The sequence below is a fragment of the Symphalangus syndactylus genome, chromosome 22 (genome assembly GCF_028878055.3).
Source record: "Symphalangus syndactylus isolate Jambi chromosome 22, NHGRI_mSymSyn1-v2.1_pri, whole genome shotgun sequence".
NCBI classification, from domain to species: domain Eukaryota; kingdom Metazoa; phylum Chordata; class Mammalia; order Primates; family Hylobatidae; genus Symphalangus; species Symphalangus syndactylus.
Window position 1 is genome coordinate 24084934 of NC_072444.2, and position 20289 is coordinate 24105222.

A 20289-nucleotide genomic window follows, 5' to 3' on the forward strand; every position below is an offset into this window, starting at 1 on the left:
GCTAATTTTTGTATTTTTAGTAGAGGGGGAGTTTCACCATGCTGTCCAGGTTGGTCTCGAACACCTGACCTCAAGCGATCCACCTGCCTTGGCCTCCCAAAGTGCTGGGATTACAGCTGTGAGCCACTGGTACTCCGCCTCTACCCTTTTTTTTTTTTTTTTTTTAATTAGCAGAGCATGGTGGCATAGATCTGTAGACCCAGCTATTTGGGTGGCTGGTGTGGGAGAATTACTGGAGCCCAGAAGATTGAGGCTGCAGTGAGCCATGCTCGCACCACTGCTGTACTACAGCCTGGGCAAAAGAGAGAGACACTGTCCAAAAAACAAAAACAAAATCTTAACCAAAAAGGATCTTTGACCTTAATTTTAAACCAATCACATCCTCTTCCACCCAAATGGAGACATGGGTGTGGAGGTGCATGCCTGTAATCCCAGCTACATGGAAGGCTGAAGCATGAGAATTGCTTGAATCTCCGAGGCAGAGGTAACAGTGAGCCAAGATGGCGCCACTGCACTCCAGCCTGGGCGACGAAGTGAGACTCAGCTCCCTCAACACCAAAACAAATTATGCCACCCAGGTGATCATTGGATACATGAAGATTTCTATTGTGTTTTCTTAGGGACTGTCATCTCTGTCTTTGTAAAACTCTTTTAACTCTGAAATATTTGGATAAATTTGATGTGGCCAAGGATCCCTCAACAAAGATACTTGCAAGTTTTTTCCTTTCTGTCTAATATCAGGAAGAGATTCAACCCTTCCCTATCTCACACTCAGGACTATGAAGGACACGTATTAGTCAAACTCCATGTTCGTAGAGGGAATCAGTGAATGAGTCCCGATTTTCACCCTATCTCTAAATCTTTCATTTTGATGGGTGAATATCTAATTCGATTAGTTAATCTGGAAGAAAGCCAAAAATCCAATCAGGTTTAACTGGGTAGAGATTAAGAAGTCTAAGGAAATGTAGTTCTCTCTCTGTCTCTCTTTTCAATCTAGCCTATTTCCCAGGCTGGAGTGCAGTGGTATAATCTCAGCTCACTGCAACTTCTACCTCCTGGGTTCAAGTGATCCTCCTGCCTCAGCCTCCCTAGTAGCTTGGACTACAGGCACAGACCACTGCACCTGGCTAATTTTTGCTGTCTTAGTAGATGTCGGGTTTTACCATGTTGGCCAGGCTTGTCTTGAACTCCTGATCTCAGATGATCCACCAGCTTGGACAACATAGCGAAATACACTGTCTTTACGAAAAGTCAAAAAATAAAAGATTAGTTGGGTGTGGTGATGCATAACTGTGGTCCCAGTTACTTGGGAGGCTGAGGAGGAAGAATCCTTTGAGCCTGGGAAGTCAAGGCTGCACTGAGCCGAGATCCCACCACTGCACTCCAGGCTGGGTGACAGAGCAAGACCCTGTCAGAAAGAGAGAGAGAAAGAGAGAGAGAGAATAAGGGAGGGAGGGAAAGAAGACAAGAAAGAAAGAAGGGAGAGAGAGGGAGAAAGAAAGAAACAAGGGAGGGAGGAATGGAAAGAAGGAAAGAAGAAAGAGAAAGAAAGCTTAAATAATGAAAAGAAAACACATAGAACCTATTCTAGGGATGCCCCACGAATATTCCCAACAGCTTATTTGTAGGAACTGAGAATGTAGGCATGTAGGCTGTGACACTCCCATCCCCATTGTTTTAGAACCTTGAGTAATTAGTAATTTCCCCCAACGGTGGGAGGGGTTAGCTTTCAGGTTCCTCCATACTCACTAGTCACTGGATGAGCACTGGATACAAAGGAAGGGCTAGTGGTGGCCCTGCCTCCTCACTGCTTGGGAGACGCTCATACTGATGCAACAGAGGCAGAATGCTGGCTTAATGGCCACTGAGTACAGCGTAGAATTGGAGTAAACTGAGGACTCTTTCACCATTGCCAGAGCCGTGACTTTGGCCCTGGGTGAAGATGAGATTGCATGGGCTTGGCCTGAGAGTGATGCCTTTTCTCTGGGTTTGTCCTCTGGAAATTTTCCCTGCAGATTCATGAAGATGAGCACCCGGACTCCACCCAGACTCCTGGAGCTGGCGGGGCAGAGCCTGCTGAGGGACCAGGCCTTGGCCATCTCCACCCTGGAGGAGCTGCCCACGGAACTTTTCCCCCCACTTTTCCTGGAGGCCTTCAACAGGAGACGCTATGAGGCCCTGAAGCTGATGGTGCAGGCCTGGCCTTTCCGCCGCCTCCCTCTGAGCCCTCTGATGAAGATGCCTTGTCTGGACACCTTCCACGCTGTGCTGGATGGGCTTGATGCACTGCTTACCCACGGGGTTCGTCCCAGGTGAGGTGGCCCAGGTGTGCTGCTGGGAAGGGCCCAGGTGTCCAAGAGAAGGAACAGCTGGCTCATGAGAAGAGAGGAGGCCCAAGGGGGGATGGTGGTGGTGAGGAAGCTGAGAGGCCTTGGCCATTCCCCAGCTCCTCAGGGAAAGCACTGCTCACCACGCAAGGTCCATGGAGGTAACAGGAAGCTCTCCTCTAATGGCACTGAAAGCCACCATGAAAAGTAAGAACTGGTCCGGGCACAGTGGCTCACAACGTAATCCCAGCACATTGGGAGGCTGAGGTCAAGAGATTGAGACCAGCCTGTCCAACATGGTAAACCCCAACTCTACTAAAAATACAAAAATGAGCTGGGCATGGTGGTGGGCTCCTGTAATCCCAGCTGCTTGCGAGGTTGAGGCAGGAGAATCGTTTGAACCCGGGAAGTGGAGGTTGCAGTGAGCTGACATCGCACCACTGCACTCCAGCCTGGGCAACAGAGGGAGACTTGGTCTCAAAAAAAAAAAAAAAAAAACTGTGAAAGTGGGCAGGATGCAAGGGGAAAGCAGGGTGGAGAAAAGTCAGACAGAGGGACAAGAAGCAGGGAGGGGAGGAGCTGCTATCCAGGATGTGGAGTTTAAGTTCAGAAATGAGTCCTTAAATTCTCAGTCTCACTTCTATTTTCCCACAGGAGGTGGAAACTTCAAGTGCTGGATTTACAGGATGTCTGTGACAACTTCTGGATGGTTTGTTCTGAAGCTATGGCCCATGGGTGCTTCCCCGTTGCCATGAGGAACAGAAAACCAGTGCCGGACTGTCCAAGGATGAGAGGAGAGCAGCCCTTGACTGTGTTCATAGACCTTTGGCTCAAGAACAGGACTCTGGATGCATACCTCACCTGCCTCCTTTTGTGGGTCAAGCAGAGGAAAGATTTACTACACCTGTGCTGTAAGAAGTTGAGAATTTTGGGAACGCCCTTCCGCAATCTCAGAAACATCCTGAAAATGGTGAACCTAGACTGTATCCAGGAGGTGGAAGTGAATTGCAATTGGATACTGCCCATGCTGACACAGTTTATCCCATACCTGGGCCAGATGAGGAATCTTCAGAAGCTCGTTCTCTCCCACATGGATGTCTCTCGCTACACTTCCTCAAAACAGAAGGAGTTTGTTACCCAATTCACCACTCAGTTCCTCAAGCTGCACTACCTCCAGAAGCTTTATATGAACTCTGTTTCTTTCCTCGAAGGCCACCTGGACCAGCTGCTGAGGTGAGGGAGAGTGGTGAGCTTTCTCTGCAGACCACAGCAGAGCCTGTTACAGTAAACGCTAGTGGGCATCTACTGTGAGCCAGACTATGAGGATGTAACAGTGAAGAGGACACTAGAATGTCCACGCATTGTCCTTTTGGCAGCCCTGTCCTGAAATGTGTATCACGCAATTATCCCAATAGAGGCAGATGGATCGGCTGGGGTAGATGCTATAGAGAGGCTGCCATGCTAGGAAGCTAGCTACTGGGGGGTTCAGATCTAGTGAGGGTGCCTTTGTGAATTCTTCCTGAGGATGTATGTCTAAGTTAAGATGATGAAACTAGGCCAGGGATGGTGGCTCATGCCTGTAATCGTACCCCTTTGGGAGTCTGAGGCAAGAGGATAACTTGAGCCTAGGAGTATAAGACCAGTCTGGGTAACATAGCAAGACCCCTTTCAGAAGTGAATACATAATTAAAAGAAACAAGATAATTTTTTTTCTCGGAGAAGGAGTTTCACTTTTATGGTCCAGGCTAGAGTGCAGTTCCACCATCTCAGCTCACTGCAACCTCCGCCTCCCGGGTTCAAGTGATTCTCCTGCATCAGCCTCCCGAGTACCTGGGATTATAAGCATGGGCCACCACACCTGGCTAATTTTTATTGTATTGTATTGTATTGTATTGTATTGTATTGTATTGTATTGTATTGTATTGTATTATTTATTTATTTATTTATTTGAGACGGAGTCTCGCTCTGTCGCCCAGGCTGGAGTGCAGTGGCACGATCTCGGCTCACTGCAAGCTCCGCCTCCCGGGTTCAAGCCATTCTCCTGCCTCAGCCTCCCTAGTAGCTGGGACTACAGGCGCCCACCACCAAGCCTGGCTAATTTTTTTCGTATTTTTAGTAGAGACGGGGTTTCACTGTGTTAGCCAGGATGGTCTCGATCGCCTGACCTCGTGATCCACCCGCCTCGGCCTCCCAAAGTGCTGGGATTACAGGCGTGAGCCGCCGCGCCCGGTCAATTTTTATGTTTTAAGTAGAGACAGGATTTCACCATGTCGGCCAGGCTATTCTCCAATTCCTGACCTCAGGTGATCCACCTGCCTTGACCTCCCAAAGTGCTGGGATTATCGGCATGAGCCACCGTGCCCAGCCAACAAGCTAACTTTTCAGAAGATGATAGGAAGTAGGGAAGCTAAGTGGGCACTGAACAGCAGAATGCTCAGCAAACCTGCACATTGCAGAATACAAGCTTTGTGCCCCACAGCTTGGTGAACACAAATGATCCCATCTCTAATTCCCTGTCGTAATAGGTTGTTTTGAGCTCCAGGTAAATTAATTACGTAGGAAATGCATGATTCTGAAACAGAGGGTCGGGGAGCAGGCACAAAGAATGGTGAAAGTGACAGATGCTTTGCTGATGATACAGGCGTGTCAGGGACGCCTGCAGCCCACCCACCTCAGCTGATGCAGCAGGATCCTGCTTGGATTTGTCCCTTGTGCCTGCATCTCCACTGGGCTCCTGTGGCCCAGAGATGTGGTTTTCTGCCTGACAGATGAGGAAAGGGAGCTTTAGGGGCTCTGTGAACTTGATCCATTCCTATAGATGATGGTGAAAAGACAGGCTCAAATATATATATATGTTTTTTTGATACAGAGTCTCGCTCTGTGACCCAGGCTGGAGTGCAGTGGCATGATCTCTGCTCACTGCAACCTCCACCTCCTGGGTTCAAGCGATTCTCCTGCCTCAGCCTCCCAAGTAGCTGGAATTGCAGGTACGTGCCACGACACCTGGCTAATCTTTGCATTTTTAGTAGAGACGGGGTTTTGGCATGATTGCCAGGCTGGTCTCAAACTCCTGACATCAAGTAATCTGCCAGTCTAAGCCTCCCAAAGTTCTGGGATTGCAGGTGTGAGCTACTGCACCAGGCCTAAAATGGAATTGACCTCAGTGGCAAAGCTCTTCGTCACGCAGCATCTTAAGTGTTGACTATCAGACAATCAGAATGACCCTGGGCTTGGGCAAAATGGTCTTTGTCCTTCACTTTGACAGTCCCCACCACCCTCAACTGACCCCTACAATTCCCCACAACTAACTTCTTGCTCTCTCTCCCCAGCTGTCTGAAGACCCCGTTAAAGATCCTCACAATAACTAACTGTGTGCTTTTGGAATCAGACTTGAGGCATCTATCCCAGTGCCCGAGCGTCAGTCAACTAAAGATCCTGGACCTGAGTGGCATCAGACTGGCCAATTTCAGTCTTGTGCCTCTCCAAGTTCTCCTAGAAAAAGTTGCAGCCACCCTTGAGGACCTGGACTTAGATGACTGTGGCATCGCAGACTCCCAAGTCAACGCCATCCTGCCTGCCCTAAGCCGCTGCTTTGAGCTCACCACCTTCAGCTTCTGTGGAAATCCCATCTCCATGGCCACCCTGGACAACATGCTGTGCCACACAGTCAGACTCAACAATTTATGCCTGGAGCTGTATCCTGCCCCGCGGGAGAGTTATGACGCTGATGGTACCCTCTGTTGGAGCAGATTTGCCCAACTTAGGGCTGACCTGATGGGGAGAGTGAGGGACTTAAGGCACCCCAGGAGGATCTTGCTGTGTACTGACTGCTGCCCTGACTGTGGCAGCAGGTCATTTTATGGCCTGGAGGTAGATCAGTGCTGCTGTTGAATATCTGCCTATTTAGGCGGATATATCAAATGCTTCCTTCTGGACACATGGAAACTAAAACCTAGGTCTTAGGTATATCCTAAAGAGAGCACAGAAGCCACTGTTTCAGACACCATCTCTGAAAGTGGGAAAGGAAAGGTAATCAAGCAGGGGGGAAAAAGAGCTCACCACCTTCAGCTTCTGTGGAAATCCCATCTCCATGGCCACCCTGGAGAACCTGCTGTGCCACACAATCAGACTCAACAACTTACGCCTGGAGCTGTATCCTGCCCCGCGGGAGAGTTATGACGCTGATGGTACTTGGGGGAAAAGTTTACACGGATTCAATAGGACTTTGGGGACCTGTGTCCTGTAGAGTGGAACATGGGAATGTGAATGTCTAGAGTAGAATTCAGGCTTGAGAATACATGAGGGAGCTCCCCTTGCATGGATGGCTGTAAAGAAGCAGTAAGAAATAAAGGGAAACTGAGTGGAAACTGTCTGGTGTCCTCTATTAACAAGTAACCTGTTTTCCAGTTTAAGCCTCAGGAATCTTGTTATTGAACAACAACAACAAAAAGGCACTGAGTTGTCCAATCAGTAAGATGCAGCCCCAGAAAAATAAGGCATTTAAATGAAATTTGGTTATTTTAATCAATTTCCTCCCATTCGTTTTTTTGAGACTGAGTTTCACTCTTGTTGCCCAGGCTGTAATGTGGAGTGCATTGGTGACATCTCTGCTCACTGCAACCTCCATCTCCAAGGTTTAAGAGATTCTCCTGCCTCAGCCTCCCAAGTAGCTGGGATTACAGGCATGTGCCACCATGCCCAGCTGATTTTAGTATTTTTAGTTCAGACAGGGTTTCATCACTATGTTGGTCAGGCTGGTCTGAAACTCCTGACCTCAGGTAATCCACCCAACTCATCTTCCCAAAGTGCTGCGATTAAAGCTGTGAGCCACTGTGTCTGGCTCTTTGTTTGTTTGTTTTTTAAAGGTGTTGCTCTTTTTTTTTTTTTTTTTTTTTTTTAAAGTTCTCACTCTGTCACCCAGGCTAGAGTGCAGTGGCGCAATCATGGCTCACAGCAGCCTCAATTTCCTGGGTTCAAGGGATCATCCCACCTCAGCCTCCTGAGTAGCTAGGACTACAGGCATGTGAATCACCAGGCCTGGGTACAGTTTTTAGTACACACAAGGTCTCGCTTTGTTGCCCAGGATGATCTGGAACTCCTGAGCCCAAGTGATTCTCCTGGCTTGGCCTCACAAAGTGCACGGAGTATAGCTTTGAGCCACCACGCTCGGCCTCCTCCAGTTCTTCACTTCTCTTTAGACATCTGTTACCTCCTTGTTAGTTTCTGTGGCTGTTCAGTGGGTTAATACACACTAGGTGGACACCCAGGGCATGGAACATTAGTGGGCAAGACCAGTGAGCCAATCCACATGGAAAGCACCTTCTTCTCAGGGTCTTTCACTGCTAGCCAGAAGCTGAGACCCGGCCACTCCTTGTGAGTCTCCACATGGTTCCGGAAGCCTTAGTTGGTGGAGGTCAGCTTCGCTCCACAAGGAGCCACTCTATTCCCACTGCCCTGGAAGGGGATGTCCGTATTGTGCATTAACTGGAGCCTCTGGGTGGCATCAACCCTTCTGTGTTCCACTGATGACCAGCAGCCCTTCTTGAATTAAACTGATTGCACCCAGTAAAGACAGCCACATTCCCTTTAAGTAAAATACTAAAACTATACCGGCATGTAACACTGTGTAAATATTTCAATCTCACATATAAAATATTACATCTTTTTGGGGAGCTGTAAGATGATGAGAGATTTTCTCATAATGCCCCCTCCCCATCAAGAAGAGACTAGTGCAGCGTGTTCTGGAATCTCACATCATCAAAGGGTGAAGAACGATCAAGTGCCTGTGGGTGATGAGTGACCTTCCCTGTGCTGAGGAAGCCTACATAACCGGCATCCAAGTGAAGGATCCTGCTGAGGATTCAGGGGCTGGTGCTGCTGTCAGGGATCTCAGCCAAGAGTCTCAGGTTCCCTGTAAAATGAGGATGATGATGTCCACCAGCTTATGGGACCCTGGTAGAATCCAATAAGATGGTTCATGTTTTGGGCTTGGCGTGGGACCTGGCGTAGAGTAAGATCAATACATCTCGTTCTTTTTTCTCTTCTCAGCAGAAGTCCCAGCATTTTTCGTCTTTCAATCTCACCTCTTATTCCCAATAACAGGGAGGCAACAAGAACCCAGGGCAGGCAACGGGGCTCAGATTCTTCAAGTCGCCACAGATTTCATCGTGATTCCCCCAAACAGCAGAGCCCCAGGAGCCAGCAGGGGGCAGGGTGGGCAGTTCAGGGCTGGATTGATACCTAATGATTTTAAGATCAAAATCTCCAATCCATAGGTATCGGGTGCCATCTGCTGGTAGATCAGATCAGATGGTGTAATTTAGTGTTGCAAGGATTATATTTTATTGTATTTTTAGAAATTTACTATTATGAGCCAGGTGCGGTGGCTCATGCCTGTAATCCCAGAACTTTGGGAGGCCGAGGCAGGTGGATCACCTGAGGTTGAGAGTTTGAGACCAGCCTGACGAACATGGAGAAATTCCTTCTCTACTTAAAATACAAAAAATTAGCCAGGTGTGGTGGCGCATGTCTGTAATTCCAGCTACTCAGGAGGCTGAGGCCAGAGACCTGCTTGAACCTGGGAGGTGGAGGTTGGGATGAGCTCAGATTGCGCCATTGCACTCCAGCCTGGGCAACAGTAGCAAAACTCCGTCTCAAAAAATAATAATAAAATAAAAAGAAATAAAAATAAAATTTATTATGGCCAGGTGTGGTGTCTCACGACTATGGTCACAGCACTTTGGGAGGCCAAGGCGGGCAGATCGCTTCAGGTCAGGAGTTTGAGACTAGCCTGGCCAATATGGTGAAACCCTGTCTCTACTAAAAATACAAAAATTTGGCTGGGCAAGGTGGCATTCACCTGTAATCCCAGCTATTCAGGAGGCTGAGGCAGGACAATCGCTTGAACCCAGGAGGCGAAGGTTGCACTGAGCCGAGATTGTGCCACTGCACTCCAGCCTGGGTGAAAGAGCAAGACTCCGTCTCAAGGTGGTGGGGAAAAGAATACTTAACTTGGTTTGGAATCTCAAAACAAATGAGATTTTAAAAACTCATTTTAAAGACACTTAACAATTATCCTTTCTAATTTAAAATATATTTAGAATAATACAATCTTAGCTTTGAAAGGAAACATTACAGTTTTTAAAGATATTGAGTTTATTTTATTTTATTTTAAGACTCTGTCATCCAGGTTGGAGTGCAGTGGCATGATCACGGCTCACTGCAGCCTCGACCTCCCAGGCTCAGGTGATCTTCCTGCCTCAGTCCCCCTAGCAGCCGGAACAACAGGCAGGCACCATCATGCCTGGCTTATTTTTGTATTTTTAGTGGAGACCAGGTTTCACCACGTTGTCCAGACGGGTCTTGAGCTTCTGGGCTCAAGCGATCCACCTGCCTCAGCCTCCCAAAATATTGGGATTACAGGTGTGATCTGCCACATCCAGCCTTGAGTTTATTTATTTACTTAGTTATTTATTTTTGAGATGAAGTCTCACACTGTCGCCCAGGCTGGAGCACAGTGGCATGATCTCACCTCACTGCAACCACACCTATAAGCGTGAGTCACCGCACCCAGCCTTGAGTTTATTTATTTATTTTGGAGATGGAGTCTCACTCTGTCACCCAGGCTGGAGTGCAGTGGTACGATCTCGGCTCACTGCAACCTCTGCCTCCAGGGTTCAAGCAATTCTGCTATCTCAGCCTCCCAAGTATCTGGGATGACAGGCATGCACCACCACACCTGGCTATTTTTTTGTATTATTATTATTATTATTATTATTTATTTTTTTAGTAGAGATGGGGTTTGGCCATGTGAGCCAGGCTGGTCTCCAAACCCTGACCTCAGGTGATCCACCTGCCTCAGCCTCCCAAAGTGCTAGGACTACAGGCGTGAGCCACCATGCCTCTCCTATTTTTTTTCTTTATAGCCGTTTTAGCTTCACAGAAAAACTAAGCAGAAAGTGCAGAGTTCTCATCTACCCCCTTCCTCCTTCAATATACAGCAACCCCACGGGATCAGCACCCACACCAGCGCAGAGCATTCATCACAATCAATGAGCCACAGGGACACATCATCGTCACCCAATGTCCATAGTTTATTTATTTATTTATTTATTTTTTTTTTTTTTATTAATTTTTTTGCACACAAAACAATAAACATTTTCTAAAAATACATACAAACAAAAAGATGCGTATCAAACATATTAGGAAGGTTGCACATGGGAAGAGGGGGAATAGAAATGGGGAGTGGGAATTAAAGAAAATAAATGAGAGAGGGACTTTATATGGATCAGTGATAATAACTCAATCCTCTATTTGACAAAGAAGAAGGAGAAGGAAGAGGAAGAAAAAAGAAAGTGGGATAAAGGATCAGAAAGGGAGGAAAATAGAAAAAATTAGAGTATGACTCCAGGGTAGACCTGTTTTGTTGTCACCGGGTTGGTTGGTTGGTTTGTCTGTTGTATTTTTCATATGATTCGCCATGTTGGCCAGACTGGTCTCGAACTCCTAGCCTGAAATGATCAACCCGCCTCGGTCTCCCAGAGTGCTGGGACTACAGGCGTGAGCCACCACGTCCAGCCCCCACATTGCTTCTGGCCTCTGTGGTAGACCTTCCAGACGGGGCAGTCGGGCAGAGGCGCTCCCCACATCCCAGATGGGGCGGCCGGGCAGAGGCGCTCCTCACTTCCCAGACGATGGGTGGCCGGGCAGAGGCGCTCCTCACTTCCTAGACGGGGCGGCCGGGCAGAGGCGCTCCTCACATCCCAGACAATGGGTGGCCGGGCAGAGGCGCTCCTCAGTTCCCAGATGATGGGTGGCCGGGCAGAGGCGCTCCTCACTTCCTAGACGGGGCGGCCGGGCAGAGACGCTCCCCACCTCCCAGACGGGGCGGCGGCCAGGCAGGGGCTGCAATCCCAGCACCCTGGGAGGCCAAGGCAGGCGGCTGGGAGGCGGAGGCTGCAGCCAGCCAAGACCACGCCACCGCACTCCAGCCCGGGCAACACCGAGCACCGAGTGAGCGCGACTCCGTCTGCAGTCCCAGCACGTCGGGAGGCCGAGGCGAGCAGAGCACTCGAGGTCAGGAGCTGGAGACCAGCCTGGCCAACATGGTGAAGCCGCGCCTCCAGCCAAAGGAGAAAAAGCAGGCAGCGGTGGTGGCGCGCGCCGGCAATCGGGGCAGGAGAATCACGGGAGCCGGAGGCAGGGAGTCTGCAGCTAGCCGACTAGATTCCAGCCTGGGCAACAGAGAAAAAAGAAAAAAAGAAAAAAAGGAAAGGAAAGGAAGCGAAGGGAAGCGAAGGGAAGCGAAGGGAAGGGAGGGGAGGGGAGGGGAGGGGAGGGGAGGGGAGGGGAGGGGAGGGGAGGGGAGGGGAGGGGAGGGGAGGGGAGGGGAGGGGGAAAGGAAAGGAAAGGAAAGGAAAGGAAAGGAAAGGAAAGGAAAGGAAAGGAAAGGAAAGGAAAGGAAAGGAAAGGAAAGGAAAGGAAAGGAAAAAGAAAAGAAGGAAGGCAATGTCCATAGTTTACATGAGGGATCATTTCTGGTTTTGTTCATTCTGTGGATTTTAACAAAGGGATAATGACATGTATCCACCATTATAGCATCACGCAGAGTAGTTTTGTTTCCCTAAGTCCTCTGTCCTCTTTCCGTTCATCCCATTGTACTCCGAACCCCTGGCAACCACTGGGTTTTCTACCGTCTCCATAGAAAAAGGCAAAAGCCTTTTCCGGAATGTCTAACAGGATGAGTCTTTTCACACTGCCTTCTTTCACTTGTACAATAGCGTGCATTTAGGAATATTTCGTGTCTTCTTATGGCTTCATAATAGTTCACTGACCAGATGGATCACAGTTTGTTTTTCCAGTCACCGACCGAAGGGCATCTTTCTTGCTTCCAAGTTTTGGCGATTATGAATAAAGCTGCTATAAACATCCAGGTGTGGGTTTACTCATTTTGTGAAATACCTGGGAGCATGATGACTGAATTGTAGGGGTATGGTATGTTTTACAAGGATTTTTTCTTTCTTGACAATCTCACTTGTTCGATATTGCTGCTAAAGGTCAGGAACTTTGTCTCGATCATCCCGTGGTCCCACTGCTGAGCATGGAACCTGGCACTTGGTAGCAAATGCTGTTGACCACATGATGCATGGGAATGTTTATCATCAGTATAGCCACTAAATTCCTAACTTGGGGACGTCAACAATAACTGGCTACCAATAATACAAATAAGTTGGATTATGGAAAAAATAGCCCTTGTGGTACTGTGGATACTCCATGTGTATCATGAAAGTCCAGCAATTGGCCAGGCGCAGTGGCTCACATCTGTAATCCCAGCACTTTGGGAGGCTGAAGAGGGTGGATCACTTTAGGTCAGGAGTTTGAGACAAGCATGGCAAACATGGTTGAAATCCTGTCTCTATTAAAAATACAAAAATTGACTGGGCGTGGTGGTGCATACCTGTAGTCCCCGCTACTGGAGAGACCGAGGGAGGAGAATTGCTTGAACGCAGGAGGTGGAGGTTGCAGTGATCGAAGATCAAGCCACTGCACCCCAGCCTGGGCGACAGAATGAAACTGGAAACACCATACTCCCTCTTATATGGCAAAGCCCCAAGCTCCTATAGATCTGATGCAGTCCATCTTTCTGACACACAATCCAACCCGGCCAGACTGCAGGCAGCTTTTTCTCCCACTGTTTAACACTGAGGAGTGTCAGAGAGTAACACAGGCAACTCTCTGCTGGATAGAAGCCCGCTGTTCTCTCTCTACACTTCGTCTCTGTGTCTTATTTCTTTTCTCAGTCTCTCATCCCACCTGATGAGTTATACCCACAAGTGTGGAGGGGCTGGCCGCCTTCATTTAGCGGCAGCAGGATTCTGCCACATCTGGATTCCAAATTTTTCAGTGATGGCTAAGACATTATATGAAGCCACAGAATCGGAGAAAAAGAGCCCCTCCTTACGGAAACTAATCAGAAATAGCATTCAAACAGCACAAGGAAGCTTTAAGTCAGGCCCAGCCTTAGGACTACCAGATATAATTAAGCCTTTCTTTGTATATATTCATGAACCAAAAGGAATGGCTATAGGGGTTCCGACTCAAATTATAGAATCATGGCATTGTCCAGTGGCATATTTATCCAAACAACTGGACTCCGTGGTGCTAGGATGGCCTCCTTGCCTTAAGACATCAGCTGCCACCATCTTGTTAACACAAGAAGCTAGCAAATTAACTCTGGGACAGCAGCTGACTGTCCGGGTGTCACACTCGGTTATAACTTTGATGGATCAAACAGGGCATCATTGGTTATCAAACCCAAAAATGACTCAGTACCAAGGGCTTCCGTGTGAGAACCCTTACCTTATTTTAGAAACAGTGAACACCTTAAACCTGGCTACTCTGCTCCCATTCTACCCAGGGGCTCCCCTCCGTGACTGTGTTGCAACAGTAGATGAGGTATTCTCCAGTTGGAAAGATCTTGCAGACAGACCTCAGAGGCCCAGATGCTGAATATTTCACAGATGGAAGTAGTTTTGTGCTAGAAGGGGTTCAAGATGCCGGGTATGCAGTAGTAATATTGGACTTAGTCGTAGATGCTCTGCCTCTGCCTACTGGAACATCAGCTCAAAAGGCAGAATTAATAGCCCTGACAAGAGCACTGCTTCTAGCAAAAGAGGAAAAGGTCAATATTTACACTGATTCTAAGGATGCTTTTACTACATTGCGTGTACATGAAGTTATAGACAAAGAGAGAGGACTTTTAACAGCTGGAGGCAAAGAAATCAAGTACAAAGAAGAGATTCTGCAGCTCTTAGAGGCTGTGTGGGCTCCAGGAAAAGTAGCTCTAATGCACTGCAGATGGCACCAAAAGGCAGGGACACCAAAAGCCAAAAGAAACAGAAAGGCAGACAGAGAGGCAAAGAGGGGAGCAATGATTACACCACATTTTAAAGAGGAAGCGTTAGTTATACCTCTCCTCTCAGAACCTCCTCTCCAAGAAGACCCAAGTTATACTCCAAATGAAAGAGCCTGGTTTGCTCAAGAAGCTGGAAAATATATTAAAGAAAGGTGCTGGAAACTCTTCAGTGGGAGATTAGCCATTCCAGAAATGTTAGCTCCTACGTTTGTGAAGCAAATTTATCTAGAAACTCATATGGGAAAAAACGGCACTAGAAACGTTACTGAAATGCCATTTCTATGTGCCGTGGCTCTCTGCCGTCATTTGAGCTGTTTGTGAACAATGCTTCACCTGTGCTCAGAACAACCCACGACAGGGGCCCACTCAACCCCCAAGAATTCAGGAAGTAGGAACCATGCCTTGTGAAAACTTTCTGATAGACTTTACCAAACTACCCCGTGCCGGAGGCTGTCAGTATACGCAAGTGCTTATTTACACCTTTGGAGGATGGGTTGAAGCTTTCCCCATCAGAACAGAAAAAGCACGAGAAGTGACGAAAGTACTGTTAAGGGACATTATCCCCATGCTGGGACTGCTTCTAACTTTAGGGTCCAATAATTGGACAGCATTTGTAGCTGAAATAGTGCAAGATTTAACAAGACTGTTAAAAATAAAATGGAAGTTACACACAGCCTATCAGCCGCAAAGTTCAGAAAAAGTGGAATGCACGAACCAGACACTCAAGCGGCTACTGAAGAGATATTTCCAGGAAACCTATCTGAGATGGGATCAGGTCTTGCCTATGGTCCTCCTCTGAGTCAGGTGCACCCCAAACAAACTGGGTACTTGCCCTACGAGATTTTGTTCAGTCAGCCTACCCCCAGTCATAAGTCAAATTAAAGGTGATCTCCATGAACTAAGAGAATTATCCCTAAGAAAGCAAATGCAGGCTTTAGGGACAGACTTGCAAAGTGTCCATGGCTGGGTACAGAAAAGAATGCCTATAAGCCTGACAGACCCAATACACCCCTTTAAACCTAGTGACTCTGGGTTAAAAAGTTGAATTCAATTCTCTAGGACCCATATGGGATGGACCTTATACTGTAATCTTTTTTTTTTTTTTTTTTGATACAGAGTCTCGCTCTGTCCCCCAGGCTGGAGTGCAGTGGTGCGATCTCAGCTCACTGCAAGCTTTGCCTCCTGGGGTCACAGCATTCTCCTGCCTCAGCCTCCCGGGTAGCTGGGACTACAGGCACCCGCCACCATGCCGGGGTAATTTTTGTATTTTTTTTTTTAATAGAGATGGAGTTTCACCGTGTTAGCCAGGATGCTCTCCATACACCTACATACTAGATTTTAGTGTCCAAGTGCCTGGAAGAGAACTTTGGATTTATCTACCCCACTAGGCACGCCTTCCCTAACAGCAAAGATGGAGCTCCACTTCCTCAGATGGTGATGAACCACAGGAAGGGCAGGGGATGGGACCAATGAAGATCCTCTTGGGCTGCCTGACTTCCCTCAGTGTACACATCAGCTCAGCCCCAAGTGGGGTGAAGATCTCCCAATCGACACAAACCAAGGAATTCAAACTCCCCTCAGGGGCAGGATATGTCTTGAGGCTTAACTTGCTCAGCGCACTGGTGTGGCGCAGCAGGTCCTTCGGGGCGTCCATAGACATGCAATTTCTGCCAAAGTAGAAGGTGGTGAGCTGGGAGCAGCAGCTCAGGCCAGGAAGGATGGCACGGAGTTGGGAGTAGTGGATCTGACAGCCCTCCAACACGAGGGTCTCGAGAGTGGCAGAAACTTTCTCCAGCAGAGCTCCGAGGGGTTCAAGACTGATACGGAACTGCAGCATGTAGTGATACAGAACTGCAGCATGTAGCTGAGATTCAGAGGCTTTGGGTAAGTGAGGCTTGGGTACTGGTAGAGACACCTCAAGTTCTCTTCCAATAGGTAGCCACAAGTTAATTCCAAGTTCTCCAAGGGGTTCTAGAGGCACCTGTGAAGATCAAGAAGTTAGTTCTGGGCAATGGTACCAGTTAGACGAAGGTAGTGGGGAATAACATCAAGGAAAATGCCTGCTTCAACCAAACACAACTTTATTCCCACCATCTGATGATGGTCCTCATGCAAGTTGCTGCATGATGAGGACCCTGATCGTTCAGGGGCAGTCCCATTTTAGGCTCAGCCCTTTCACCGTTGCTTGTGTGATTGGTTCAAGGCCACAAAATCTCTAAAGCCTTTCTTTTCATCTTTTAGCAGAAAACTTCATCTCTGGGCCACAGGTACCCAGTGGGAATTGTGCACAAAGAACTCAACTCAGCAAGGTCTAGGGACATCAGCTAGGGCTACCTGCCGGCAGGGGCTCCCTGGCATACCTGTATCTGCAAACCACCTATCACCTTTTACCACTCTCACACCTAATCCTTCACCCTCCATCCCAGAAGCACGCAGGTTCCATGTCAATTGAATTTCCTGGAGTTCAAAACAACCTTCTACAGACAGGGAATCAGAGACAGGATCATTCGTGATCACTAAGCTGGTGAGGACAGAGCTTCTACTGTGAAATGCACAAGTTTGATGCGCTATCCCTCCTTTCATACCCTCCTCTGTTACCTCGTTTACATCATATCAAATTGAAACACACTTTGTAATAAGAAATTCACACGTGCACCCCCAGTAGAGCTGAAACACCCACTAAGTACCTTGTACGTCATGTCCCTCTCTAGCCTCTACCCTAGGTGACCCCTCTGCCTTTATTGAAGTGATCCTGTGATAGCCACTCCAGGACACGGAACGTTGAACGGGACAATGTGTTGACATTCTGGTGTCCCCTGCACTGTGCCATCGCCACTGGCTGGCACACAGTACATGTCTTCTAGTGTTTGCTGTAACAAAAAAAAGGCTGTGCTGTGGTCTGCAGAGAAAGTGCACGATGCTTTCTCACCTGATCAGCTGTCCTAGGTGCCCTCTATGGAAGGTGACCATATTCATTTTAAGCAACCGGAGGTGTTTCAGCCTGAGGAACAGAGAGCTGATTTTGGCAACTGAGCATTCCTCATGGTAATTGACATGTAAGGATGGCACCTGCAGAAAAATGAGTTTGCGAAGATTCTTCATCTCCTTCAGGTAACAAAAAAGCTTTCTTATCAGATGTGGCCAGGACACGTAGCAAATTTCCAGCTCCTGAATACTATTCAGGTGGATTATTTTCAATGATCTTCTGAGATATTCAATCGATGTTAGATAATTCACCAGCTTACTTCAGCACAGGTGTACCCAACCTCTCCTTTGGTAAACCCACTGAAAGAGGTATCTCAGGCATTCATCCCAGGGTATTTCCTTGAGGCAGACATCTATGAACACCTTCAAGGGCTGGTGCTCTCCCGTCCTTGGACAGTCCTCTGCTGTCTGCCTCTCACTCATGGCCTCTGGGGAGTAGGACAGGGCCCTGGATTCAGACCATATGGCCCAGAAATTCTCATCAACATCCCGCAAATCCAGCACTTGAAGTTTCCACCTCCTGTGGGTAAAGTAAGGCAGAGGCTCAGAATTTAGAAGGACAAATCCCTGACCTTTGCTTTCATTCTTATCCAATAAATCAGCCGCTCCTGTCCTCGGTGCTCCCTGTTCTCTCTGAGTTTTCTCGGTCCCTTTTCTCTTTCAATTTGGACTGGTCCCAACTTCTATTTCCTTTACCTTCCACTGGGACTAGGCAAGTTTCTGTTCCCACAGCAGACCCTATATGGTGAGCAGTCCTTTCCCTGAGGATCTGGGCAATGGCCAAGGCATCTCTGAGCTTCCTCACCGGCACCACCAGAAGACACTGGGCCATTCTTGGGCTACTTCTCTGCCTGACCCTGCTGTTCTTTCCCTGGACACCTCAGCCCCATCTACCAGCCCTCCTGGGTCACCTCACCTGGGGTGAATCTTCTGTGCAAGCAGCATATGAAGCCCTTCCAGCAATGCTTTTAAGGTCTCCAGATGAAGCGTCTTCATCAGCGATCCCAGAGGGAGGCGGGTGAAGGGCCAGGCCTGCACCATCACTGTCAGAGTCTGGAAGTGTCTCCTGCTGAAGGCCTCCAGGAAGAGTGGGAGATAGAGCTCCCTGGGCAGCTTCTGCACGGCAGAGATGGCCAAGGCCTGGTCTCTCAGCAGACTCTGCCCCGCCAGCTCCGGGAGTCTGGGTGGGGCCTGGATGCTCATCCTGATGGATCTGTAAGGAAAATCTCTAGAGGACAAATCCAGAGAAAAAGCATCACTTTCAGGCCAAACACAATCACCTCATCTTCTCCTAGGGCCAATAGCATTGCTCTGGTAGAGGTAGAAAAATTACCACTTTACCCCAATTCCACTCTGCACTTGGTGGCCACAAATCTATATTTCTGCTTCCACTGGTACCAGGAAGAATGTCTTCCAAACACCAAGGAGGGAGGGGTGGAAGACACCACTGGCCCATTAATTTTCATCCATTAGTCCACTGAATCCCAGTACCACTGCAAAGTGTCACTGAGGATCCTGAAAGCCAAGCTCTACCTCTTTGAGGAAAATTTTCTTGTCACTCACCACCCTAAAGCAATGAGAATGAGAGTGTCCTGTGGCCCCAGACAGCCTACATTCTCAGTTCACATCATGAACATGCTGGGACAACACTAAAGGGACTCCCTAAAATCGATGCCATTATTTTTTATTTTGAAAAATTTCAACCAGAAACTGACCGGGTGCTGTGGCTCATGTCTGTAATCCCGGCACTGTGGGAGGCCAAAGCAGGCAGATCACTTGAGGTTAGGAGTTCGAGAACAGCCTGGCCTACATAATGAAACCCTGTCTCTACTAAATATGAAAAGATTAAGAATCATTTGACTCCAAAAGGCAGAGGTTGCAGTGAGCGGAGATCGCACCACTGCACTCCAGTCTGGACAAAAGAGTTAGACTCTGTCTCAAATAATAATAATAATAATAATTAATTAATTAAAATGTTAGCCAGGTGTGGTGGTGCAGTCCTATAATCCTAGCTACTCTGGAGGCAGAGGAAGAATCACTTGAATCCCGGAGGCAGAGTTTTCAGTGAGCCGAACTCAACGCCCTGCACTCCAGCCTGGGTGACAGAGTGAGACTCCATCTCAGAACAAGAGAAAAGAATTAACCAGAAACTAAAAGCGATGTGATGGTATTCTAGAGCATTTGGAAGGCAGGGATAGAAACACTAGCTCTAAATGAGGCACAGTGGCTCACTCCTGTAATTCCAGCATTTTGGGAGTCCAAAGTGTGTGTTTTTATTTTGAAAAATTGTAAGAGAAATTAGAAAAGCCATGTTGCAGTAGTCTAGAGCACTTGGAAGGTAGGGACGGAAACACTAAGTCTCAGGTGAAGGCTCCAATACACATCCCTTCCACATACTCACAATCACACACTTAGGGACAGAGTCTAAGGGAAGAGATAAATCCCAGGTTCAGAACAAGACTCTTGAGAATGGTGTACGGGAGATCTAAGGTTTCTGTAAAACAAAATCCTGACTAATAAAATCAAAATACCACCAAGTGTGTGAACTATAGCTGTCAGGCACAGAAGCCAACAACTTCACATGTCAAGACATAAAAATCCATCCAACTGTAAATTTTTAATATATTTTTTTAAAAGCTGCTTCAATAAGAATTTTGAAATGAGAAAAACGAAGCACAAATCAAAATTTGAGGGATAAAGTCAAAACTATATTTGGAAGAAAAATCAAAACCTACATCTGTTTAATCTGAAAAAACAGATAGGACGAGAGCACGGTGAATCCCTGTCTCTACTAAAAATACAAAAATTAGCCCGGCACGGTGGCAGGCGCCTGCAGTCCCAGCTACTCAGGAGGCTGAGGCAGGAGAATGGCATGACACCCGGGAGGCGAAGCTTGCAGTGAGCGGAGATGGCGCCACTGCAGTCCAGCCTGGGCGACAGCACGAGACTCTGTCTCAAAAAAAAAAAAAAAAAAAAACAAACACTGGCTCAGTGGCCAATGGATCTTACCCAACTTACTTAACCTCTCTGTGCCTTCACTCATTCACCTATAAAATGGGATAA

At 47.8% G+C, this 20289-nt stretch overlaps 1 protein-coding gene and 1 pseudogene across 1 annotated transcript; one reads left to right on the forward strand and one right to left on the reverse strand.

The window, feature by feature from the left end:
- The first annotated feature begins 1982 nt into the window (after positions 1–1982).
- Positions 1983–6218, forward strand: LOC129472236 (PRAME family member 5-like). Its single transcript, XM_055261650.2, has 3 exons — positions 1983–2312; positions 2982–3560; positions 5657–6218. Exons 1-3 carry the CDS (start codon positions 2020–2022, stop codon positions 6216–6218), a joined length of 1434 nt encoding a protein of 477 aa, XP_055117625.1. The 5' UTR covers positions 1983–2019.
- Positions 6219–15640: 9422 nt separating this feature from the next.
- LOC129472231 (PRAME family member 1-like) lies at positions 15641–18429 on the reverse strand (annotated as a pseudogene).
- Positions 18430–20289: the final 1860 nt, after the last annotated feature.